General features: G+C 40.6%; 1 protein-coding gene across 1 annotated transcript; it reads right to left on the reverse strand.

The window, feature by feature from the left end:
* Positions 1 to 246: 246 nt before the first annotated feature.
* Positions 247 to 3,919, reverse strand: LOC147286238 (PKS-NRPS hybrid synthetase cheA-like). The gene is made up of 7 exons (XM_086240718.1): positions 3,881 to 3,919; positions 3,281 to 3,430; positions 2,003 to 3,204; positions 1,689 to 1,922; positions 1,104 to 1,596; positions 538 to 1,023; positions 247 to 423 (listed from the first exon to the last, which is right to left on the reverse strand). Exons 1-7 carry the CDS (start codon positions 3,917 to 3,919, stop codon positions 247 to 249), a joined length of 2,781 nt encoding a protein of 926 aa, XP_086096844.1.
* Between the last annotated feature and the right edge of the window lie 7,691 nt (positions 3,920 to 11,610).

The following is an 11,610-nucleotide window of genomic DNA, read 5'->3' on the forward strand; positions in this document are numbered from 1 at the left end:
TCCCCGCCAATGATTATAACTTGATATTTTTGTAGTTTCCGTAACTAGATAAGGTTTTATTTATGTCAAATACTATGGTTAATTTATATAATTGAATCCACCTCATTTTTTATGTGAAATACTTAGGTTCATGCAAAAAAAATATCCAAATACTTATATATACTTAAATCCACATACTTATATATATTTAAATAATACAATAATCTCATCATAACTCAATGTAAATGCATCAAGTCCAAAACATAATCAATCACTATCAAGAGACACTGGTTCTTGTGTGGATGGATCACTATGGCACACAAATTCTTTGAATTGCTCAAGGCGATGTTGGTATCTAGTATACCACATTTTTGCGCTTTCGGTGGCATGCAAGGTCCACACAGTAGGAATAGGTGGCATGGGGTGATCCGGTACTAAGTGTACCTATAAAATAGCATTACACATGAGTTCAATAAATATGAAATAAATATCCACTAAGTGTACATATTAAGATAATTTAAATATCCAATAAAACAAACCATGTAGTTCAATGTGTACCTGTACGAAATGATCGTCATTGACAAAACCGATACCAATCTCACGAATCTCGGATCCCTCTAGTATATCTGGGTGTACGCTAAATGGTAGGCATGTTAAGCATAACGACCTAGATACATGGGTCACCACTACACCATAGCATGTCGCGATAACATATCCCATCTCCGGCATGTCCATCCAATAATCCTTTGGTGCAATAAGAGGTTCTTCAAAATACTCAATCGAATGCTTTAGCTCAGCAACTCGAGATCGACCAAATATGGACTCATATAGGATGGACAATGACCGTAACGAGTGGAATAAATCTATACGCACTTTCCGCCACGCATCTTCACCCAACCCCAATGCCAAAGCTACGACTCTATACCCACAATGACCGTCGGATTTCACATCAGTGGCACCGGTAATGAATGGCCTAATGCTAGCGTTGAATTGCTGTGTATACCGGTGGGTCGGAACAGATGGCGTGAGTGATGTCTTATATGCCTGTAGAAAAATATAAATAAATCCGATTATGCAATGAGTATTAGTAAAATAAAGTAAGATCATCCAAATGAATTATATACCTTCAATTTTGATACTCTTGCCTTTGGCATCTTCTTTGGTGAATTGGTGCCAACTGTACATATTGTAGGTGATGGTGAGTGGCTACCTTGACCCGAAAGTGCATACTCGAAGGCAGATGGCAAACGGCGGGTAGAATTTTCGGCTTTACTAGGGCGCCCTTTAGTCTTTACCTTCGCACGCGGTTCTTTTAGCACCGTTATCTCTGGATTCATAAGCTCTTCTATTTTCAAACTCATCATCCTCTTAGTGTCCTCATTCTGTCCTTCCATCCATATTGCTAGTCTATCAAGTGTTGACTGAACCGGTGGATTTGACACTATCACTTGTGGTTCGTGAAGCATATCCAACTTTCTCCAACGGGGATGCACTGAATCAAGTGGAATACGCATCTTACGTCGCCTATACGACAAAATCTCATGTGCACATGGCAAACAGTGTGTATGGCGAATCGTGCAATCACACGGTAATGTTCCAGTCGGATTTGAATCGGCCCTACAAAAAGAAAAGAATTATATTAGTCAGTAAGCATCACATTAATGAAGTGTTCATGGTAGTAATTATAGTTGAGTTAGTATCCAAATTACCGGCCAATCTCACAAGCAATTATAGTCAATGCCGTCATAGATACATAACCAATCAAATCTTTCAATTCCGGCTGTCTCATTTTGACTTGGACAAACGTTCGACTCTTCTCAAATGATGCCTTGATGTGTGTATGCTGCAATACTAACAATGAGTGTATATGTGCCCAAGAGGTATCAAAGGGAAGCTGGCTAGAGCCAAGTTCCCTTTTTAGCTTCGCGTGTGCACTTTCCGCCCTATTAATAGAGTCAAGTTAGTTTATATACAACACAATATAATAATTAACAAGTAATGCCAAATATGTGAAAGTGTTTACCTATTGGAAGTTGTATTACCAAAATGCATACATGTGTCTGTCCATACAGCCACAAACTTCTCCTTGAAAGGTATCAACCAAGTGTCCTTCAAATAGTCAATAACTCCAGGAACCCAACCGAACTTAGATTCAATCTGCTGTAAGTCTCTTAAATACACATCTTCTGACGTTGAATTTACCAAGGAATACCATGAACTATAAAACTTATCCCAATCATCCTTGGTTCCAAACTTTTTCTTGCAATTTGCCATCACATTTTTGCTAATGTGCCACCTACACAATAAATGTCTAGCAGTAGGAAAAACTGCAGAGATTGCATTCATGAGTGCTAGATCTCGGTCTGTGACAATCACACCAGGAAGACAATCATCGCTGAGTAACGACCTCAATCTAGTCAAAGCCCAAATGTAATTGTCTTCCTTCTCATAACTCATGTAAGCAAATGCAACTGAGAAAGTCATGTCCGTGGATGTGACCCCAACAATCTCAAAGAGTGGCAGACGGTACCTATTAGTCTTATACGTGCAATCCATGATCAATACATGTGGAAATGCACGTAAGAGATCAACACAACCAGGGTGGCTCCAAAACAAATCAGTCACAATATCATCACCACCAGAACATCTATGCCACTCAAAGTATTTGTGTTCAGATAACTTACTTAGCAAACACTGCATTTCAGTTTTTCCAGCCTTCTCTTTCACCCTATTGCGGTGTCTGACATTGTATATTGTTTTGATTGTTGTTGTATTCGAATAATCCCTTTCCTTCAAGATGGTCAGAATCTGCTTCGGTTTCACTAAACTCTTAGACATATCCACCAATAAAGAACTCTCTGTTTCAGATAATCTCCCCACAAATGAGTGTCCTTCACCAGTAACTAGAACTCTATGGTTATGCACTCCACATACCACACTTAGCATCCATTCATCCTCATTACCAGTTTGCACACCCTTTAATGAGAAGGGGCATCCACATCTTTTTGTAGTAGAGTCCCTACCATCCTTAGGACGTTTTACTATACAACTATCAGCATCATACTTGGATGGCCTATGGTGACCACTTCGTTCGCAACCAAGGAACACTCTAGCTTTCTTCTTCCCCACCCCTGCTGTATTAGACCTCATTATGACAATGACTATGTTGTTCGTCCTTCCTTGTGCACGTGCCCAGCTAACCAATGCATCCCTCGAATGAAATATCTACACATATGAAATTTACATTATTCACATTTCAACTACATTTGCAACATATATTTCCCAAATAACAAATTCATACCTCGTTTGTTGTGAATTCATTACTATAGTCACGTGAGTATTCGGTCAAAACCTTGGCCTCGACCTCGACCTCGACCTCGGGCCCAATGTAGTCCTCAACCTTGCTGTTCCGAGTAGAAGCACCACCATATTGCTCAGTCGGTTCATCATCCTACACATAAAACATGAAAATAATGTCAAAACAGTACGTTCGGTAGAAGGTTACCGAACTGAATGAATCTGTTCGGTAGAAGCTTACCGAACGAAATCATATTGTTCGGTAGTAATCTACCGAACCAATAACCTTAGTTCGACAGTTGACTACCGAACAATATCGATTTTTGTAAACAAAATACTTCATTCGACAGATGTCTTCCGAATATATGTACAATGTTCGGCAGGTGTCTGTCGAAATCTATAAGTTCATTCGGCAAACAGTCACCGAATGGATTTTTTAAAATTTTTTTGTAATTTTCATTCGGCAGCTAACTACCGAATATGTTAGTTATGTTCGGTAGTCATCTGTCGAACAATGCAGAAACGTTCGGTACTGGTTCGCCGAATGAACCGCGAACAGGAAATGAAAAAGACGAAAAAAAAACTCAAAAAATCACGATCATACCTCGTCGGAAGGCGAATACGGGACGAGTGAAGGCTCCATTCATGAAAATGAAGACTTATTTGGCAAAATGGGTAAACACTTTCAATGAGGAAAAATGAAAACTTAGGGTTTAATGGAGGAAAAATGAAGAGAAGAGGTTATGAGAGGAGGGGGTGTGCAATGAGAGTATTTTGGCTGAGGTTTAAGAGTTTGGGTGGGGTGTGTAAGAGTGTTGGGATGGGTGTGTAAGGAGAGTTTTTTTTTTTTCAAATAATAAAGGTTGTCCTTTTTGGTCTTTTCTCTTTGTGTCAATTAAGTAATTTCACAAATTGGGTTGTTAGGGGTGTGCAAAGAGAAAAATAGGGGTGTGCAAATAGCAGCTCCCTTTAAAATAGCCAACTACACCTTCTCTCTCTAGAGCCATCTCTCTCTCTCTCTCTCTATCTCTCTCTCTTTTCTTTCTCTCCCCGCAACCTCTCTCTTCTCATCTCTCCGTATCTCTCACTGCACACACCCAGCCACCACCACAACCTTCGACGCCGGCCGTTTCCCCGTCGACCAAGTCAGCCGCGCAACCCCCCTCTCTCGCCGTCGCCGACCGTCCACCTCGAGCCCCCTTATTTCTCTCTCTCTCCCCGTGTTCTCCATCTCTCTTCCCTGTCTCTATGCGCAACCACCAGCCGCCTGCAGCACCGGCCACCACCCACCAACCTGAGCCACCGCGCGACCCCCTCTCATCGGCGCCGACCACCAGCCGACGTCCCTGGCAGCCCAGCCCCTGCACGTACAGTAACGACGCCAGAGGCATCTTGCTATCTCGCCGAACTCTGGCCAAGCTCCGATGCTATCCACCTCGAAAATAGGTGGGTTTTCTTCCCTCTTTTGTGGGCTTTCATCCTCTTATTATTGGGTTGCTTGATTTTAAGAATTTGATGAAGTTTGAATATGGGGGTTTGAGAACATTTCGGAAATTTCTTGGGTTTTCAGATTAGAGAACTGTTCTTGTGGTTTTGTTGGATAAATTTGCAATATTAGGAAGTTCAATTAATGTTTAGGATGCAGAAATTGATTGGGTTCTATTGAATTCTTTTAGTTGGCTAATTGTGTCGTAGAAATAGTCACTTTTCACAGCACCGGCCAGTGGTGGTTTCGTTCCACACTACCATTTCGTAAAAAAAATAAAATATGTTTTGGAGTAATTTATAAGTGGGTTATTGATCTTTTGGCTGTTGAGTGTGGTTGGAGAAACCAATGATGTTTTGGTGCTGGAATGTGAGACTTGGCCGATACCGAATTTCTCTAAAACAAGCTTTTCGACCGAAATAAGTCTTGTGCATATTTCTTTTTAAGTTTAGGACTAATTTTGGTTAATTGGGTGATGCTAAGTTGAGCCGGGTAGGTTTTGAGAATAAATTGAGAGTGCTATAGCTACAGACGAAGCAATTTATCTAACCGTTGAGTAGAACGTAAATTGGGCGGGATGTTAGGTTCGTTTACACATACCCACACTCTTTTGTGGTCGAATATAGACTAATGGTATGTTTTTATGGTTCTATTTTATAGGCGACACTGCCGTGGCACGTAATGATCCGACGGAGGATCGGAGCTAGATTTCCCAAATTTGTGAGTGGACTTTCTTTTACGAATACCCTTCTGAAATTCATATTTTACCCATTTGGTTATTGAATTTGTTTGAGAAATAATAGAAGTTGAATTGGACCTTTATCTTGGAAGTGTTTTTCTTAAATTATGATTTTATTTATTTATTTATTTTGGTTGTCTTGAGGTTTGGTTTAGAAATATGCTTGGAAGTTGGACGTCTCTAGTTTAATTGAAAAATAATAAAGTTAAGTGGACTTTTGCTTTTCAAAATGCTCTCTTGAATTTATGATTTAATTAAATTTGAGTTTGAGATGAGTATGAGTTTTCCTTTAATTTATCTTAATGGGCAATGGTGTTTTGTTATATGAATGTATTTTGGAATTTATATTTTAGACGATTAAGATATATTTCAACAAGCTTTTGGATGTGATTCATATCGAAGAATTCTTTATTTTAAAAGGGGGTCTGTAATTGTTACTTAGTTTATTAAAAGATCACATTTTAACTTGGATGTTCATATATCTGAATGTTTATGTTTGGTTTGAAACGTTGTGATTCTAGGGAAAGACACCTTTTGATGAGTTGGATTGTTAAGGAGAGTTTTGGAAGGAATTGAAAAATGCTTAACCATTTATCTCAGTAGTAAGTAGGGATTTAAAGAGTATTTAAAAACTGCTATGAAAATGCAAATACTGATCGGACGAGCCTGCCTGTGTAAAATGCATGATATTGTGGCCAGGATGTGAGCCTGCTCGTGCGGATGACCTCTCCATACGAGATTGTGGCCAGGATACGAAACTGCTCGTCCGGAGTGACCTCTCCGTACGAGATTGTGGCCAGGATACAGGCCTGCTAGTGCGAAGTGATCTCTCCGTACGAGATTGTGGCTAGGATATAAGTCTGCTCGTACAGAGTAACCTTTATGTACGAGATTGTGGCCAGGACATTGTCTACAGTACGGGTACTAGTATGACGTGACTTTATAAAATTTCTCGAGATTTTCCTTTGTTTGGGTTTTAAGTTGTGAAATCTGATTATTTGACCTATCAGTGTTCTTATATGATATTTCAATTAATATTTTTATCTAACATATCTTGTGGAAGAAATTCTGAAATCTCTTGTATACTTGTGTTATTCAAATCTTTATGTTTGATGGCTTTGTGACGTTTTTCGAAAGGTAGGTGAAATGGTTTTTAAATTTGGGGGCTTTTAAAGAAAACTAAACTGTTGGATAAGAAAGAAGGGAGTTGTTTTATTAAATGATTTTTTAAAGGAAAAGTTTTAAAGTTATTTTTGTCCACTCACTGGGATTATTTTCTCACGTTTTGGTTTTTAACGTTTTCCCCCAGGTATTAACGATCGTTGAGGTCGGGTCGTACCACGTCAAGGTAGCAAGTTCCCCAATTGCAGTTCATCAGTATCCTTGAGCTTAATGGTTTCTTCCTTTAGTTAGTGTACTTGAGCTGTAAAGTTAATTTAGTATACTTTGATAACCCCGAGTTGGGTGAATAACATTATTGGATGTGGATTGGTTATTGGGTCAGAGATCCTTTTGGTTGTGGTAGAGGTGGCTAATGTTTTTAGAAGTGTTTTTACAGGTTCATAAATTTTGGGTTAGTCCATTTTTAGAGAAGGTTCTGCCGAATTTTCAGTAGGATTGTCCTTGATTTTGGATCCCACAGGACCTCTCCGAGTTTCAGGGTGGAATCCGGGGGCGGTCCTGTCAACTTGGTATCAGAGCATTAGGTTTTAAATTCCTGTAGACTCGGCACCTTGTGTGCATCCTTCAGTGTACGAAAGGGTTTTCCTCCGCTAGTATGAATACGCCTTCTCAACGTGGCCGACCTCACATAAGTTGTGGTAAGTTTTGAGGGTTATAGTTTATTTGTTTAATGTTACATTTATGCGATTAGTGGCTTGCCCGTGTTTCAGTCTTGACTCGTATATGTGAGGATCATTAGATAATCAGTACTTGAGGAAAATGAGCGATATAAACTATTTTGATGTCGATGCTTAGTTCTCTCGTATATGAGCTTGGTCAAAAGTTTTGGCACCCTATAATGAACACAATTCGAGAAACCAAGTTTGAGTCTTACGGATAAAATTATTATTAGATGTTTATAGTTTCGCCCTAATGAGGTCGAGTGTTGAGGAAGTATCAATATTAAACCTTGATGGAAAGTGAATTTTCGTAAATACCATGAGTGGTTGAGAGATTTCATCTTTTATGGAATGAAATAAATTTCTCATGGAAATTCCATTTATAATTAGAAGGAGGTTTTGTGTGAACTTAACTTAAGCTAAGATTGGAGTAAATCGGAAGGAATCATTGAGAATTATATGTGAGTGAAAGGAAAGCTCTGTGACTTGTGATTGGAGTGTGTGTTTGGATAGATGTTAAGTGTTGATATGGAGTAATACTTGTAAATTAGAGTTGATATTTGATGGGTTAGAATAAGGATAGCAAAGGATATCTGTTTATAGATTGGATTAAGGATACCATAAGAAGGATTAAGAGTTTTATGGTTTGATTTTATTTCGGAAGTTCATGGATGAAAACTAAGAAAACTGAATAGGGTGATACGACCTTAAGTAAGGAATATCAAGAGAAATTAGGAAGGAGTAAGCATATGAAAAGTGACTACCCTAGAGTACTAAATTCAAGTAAGTATTGATAATAGAAGAATAAAGAGCATCTCACGTCGATATCATACGGAGCAATGTTTAAATTAAAAGTGAATTGAGCTTTGTGACTCTAACCTTTCCAAAGTTGGGTTGAAGTTGACTTATGGATGGTAATGAGGAATTAGACAGTTTTGGAGACTTAAGTATCATGTGATGGAAGTCTGGGTAATTGGAGTTGAAATGTATCTAAATACATCGCACACTTCTAAGGAAATGATAGGAGCTTAAGGGTGACTCCTTAATTCACGATCAAACTTATTTTTCATTTCCATGGATAAGTAAGGAATGGTGTGGAAGACGTGGTCATTAATGATTCTTGAGGTTGTGAGCAGGTTTTATTTTGAATATGATAGGCTACAGTTAGAGCTCAGAGAGAGTTAATCAGAGTGGCGCAGCGGAAGCGCTATGAGACTTAGAGTAGTCACGTTGACACGTGGGCAGCAAAGGGGTTAGCGAGACCGATAGAACTTGAGACAGCTTGGAGCAAGAATTCAGGTTTCCTTTGGATATCGACATAGTGACAACTCACTTCGAATTTTTTGGGATCAAAGAAGTTAGGTACTACATAAGGAGAGACTTTTCCTTGGCCAAGATTCATGGATGGAATGTACTTAGAGGAACAAGTTGAAGAACCTGATTAGGAGATACGAGTTTGGGATTCCCATATCATTAGACTTGTACAAAATTTCGAGGACGAAATTTTTGTAAGGGGGGAAGGTTGCAACAACCCGACTCAAATTTCACTAAGAATTTAAATTTTATTTGTTGTGGACTTAAAAAGAACAAAGGAAAATTAAGTTGTAGAACCCAGAAATTTGCAGACAATTACGAATGTTTGGAGATTTATTTAGGAGTAACTAAATTAAAGTGAATAAAGTTTGGGAAAATCAAAGTTTAAATTTCGAGCCGTTAGAAAAAATTGGTGCAAGACGAGTGAAGCCCATGGGAGTTACGGAACAATTTTCGGACCTCAGAACCATGGTTGGTAATTTATTTAAGAGCATTGACGTTATGCCCTCAAGAGAAAAGTTGGGTTTCTAATGGGAATTAATTGAGAGGTATCTCCTAAAATTATGAAATTTGCATAATTAAATAGAGTTTAAACGTGCGAACGCATAGGCGAAAACGGGTCCTAAATTGAAGTTTGGTGGAAAGAAATGTGGAGATCTTTCTAGGAGGGGCATTGTGGTAAATTTTAACCCCAAAATTTATTTAAAACAGCCAAATTGATGAGTGTTCATTTTACGTTATTTTATGATACTAACTCCCTAACCTAGAGTGTTAGAACTCGATACTTTGGTGTTTGTTATCTTGTTTTTGTGTTTTTAGGTCTAATGAAGCAAAAATAGGAAATAGGAGCAAATGGAGCCGTTTTGGGACATTTCCTGGACAAACTAGGAAACGAGCAGAAATTCTAGTCAAATGAGGATTCCTAGTCACAAGAGGAAACATCAAGCCCAGAACCATCATTGTCAAGTCAGAAATGAGAAATCCTAATTGAAGCAGGAATTCCTGGTTGAACTAGGAAACCTAATCCTACTAGGAAAAGGAGTTCTGATGAGACTATGAGTCACTAGGGGCAATATGGTCATTATGAGAAGTTGAAATGGACAAGGAATCCTAGTGGGACTAGAAAAGGTTGGTCAAAGTCAACTTTATCAAGTCAAGGTTCCAGAAGCTTCTAGAAGGTGGTGGATATCCATGGAAATGAGGGGCGAAATGGGAAGTCAAAGTCAATGGTCAAGGGTCAACTATGACATGTCATCAAGTCAAATAGGCCATGGGCCTATGTGGAAGTCAATGGCAAGGTGGCAGCCCATGTGTCACGGTCCGCACTTAGAGTTGTGCTTCTGTGACATTAATATGAAGTATGGAGGGCCAAATGCCAAGAGAATGGCATCCGTTTGGCGAAGAGTGGCCGGGTTGCGCGCGCTGAAGGGTAATTTCGTAATTTGGCTGTTTCAGGGTCTTCCGGTTGGAATTGGGGAAATCTAAAAATACCGATAAATCCAGGAGGTCGAAACGAGTCCAACGCAACTGACGGTTCGTCATTCGGAGTTCGGATGAATTAATTATGGCCAATTATGACTCCTCGCGCAAGTTGATGTTTCCTCCTGCTTTGTGAAGAAAGACATAAAATGCTCTTTAGGGGGAGACATGGTGTCAAGCTCTCCACCACCCCCGATGCCCACACCCATGGAGTGTTAAGTGAGCTACTCTAGGAACCTGTGGGGACCTAGGGGGCGGGCACATGACTTCCGGAGGGCGGTCATGTGTCTCTTTGGGACAGGAGGTCCCACGGACAGTACAAGCGAGCGGGAGTGCTTGTATTGCGCTGGGCGCGCGCACACGAGGCTACAAGGGGAATTTCCTTAGGCCGCGCCGTATGCACATCACGCCAACTAGATGTGAACTCCCGGAGACTTCATGGTGCACATTGGCCATGTAGTACTCAACGAGGGCATCGGCTTGGGTTCGGCCATGCACAAAACATGATGCTAGCAGGCATGGGAGGGGCGACCCCGTGCCAACAAGAGAAAGCTAACGTGGGGCATTGGAGAAGAGTTGCTCACTCGGGTGGCATGCATGCAAGTTGGCTTGCATGTTCAACTCGAGGAAAGGACTATGGGCGCAAGCTAGCCCTTAGTGCCATGACGGACAAGATGTGAAACAAAGTAAGACCCGACATGTGAGAATGGAATGCCGGCATCATAAGAACCTATCGATCGGGCGAGTGTCTTGGCTGAGAACCTTGACACAAGGAAGCAATCGTATAGTCGCTACGAGCGAGACTCGAGAGGAGTAGTTCTTGTTGGCAAACCTCGAGAAGGTAACGAATGGGTCCAAACCTTGAAAAGAGTAGAGGGAAAGAATGGCTGGCCTTGATTCAGAGGAATCTTGGCGCCGCACGGGTAAATTCCACTGCGTAAAAAGTGAGCCCGTGACAGTTGGTATCAGAGCCTGATTGGTCAAGAGTGGCCAAGTTGGGGACGACGCTAACTTGAATGGTGCCATCAGACGGAGATGTCGAGCGGAGCAACATCTTATGGTGAAAGAGAACCCCAAGGCCAAAGAGTGAGGCAAAGAGAAGCCCAGAGAGGGCAAATTGAAACAAATGGATGGGCTACAGAGACACAGCCCTATGAGCAAGTCAGAGAACAATGTGCTGAGGCACTAAACAAGCAAGAGAAAAATGTGCAGAGGCACCGAGCAAGTAAGAGGACAATGTGCAGAGGCACCGAGCAAGTAAAAGAACAAAGTGCGGAGGCACCCAATGAGAAAATGGGCTAGAGTGAAGCCCCAATGAAGAGACAGGCTTAACGGGAGCATTGACACCTATGACAGACTAGTGCATTGTGCAAGGAGGAGTCACAAGAGCTGGAGAGTTGAAGTTGCGCATTCTTCTTTAGATTCTTATAAGCCGTCGCAGTGGCGCATTGATCTATTGAAGCATGTAAGCCGCT

This window comes from Dryas octopetala, chromosome 4 (genome assembly GCF_963921425.1).
Source record: "Dryas octopetala chromosome 4, drDryOcto1.1, whole genome shotgun sequence".
In the NCBI taxonomy this organism is placed as follows: domain Eukaryota; kingdom Viridiplantae; phylum Streptophyta; class Magnoliopsida; order Rosales; family Rosaceae; genus Dryas; species Dryas octopetala.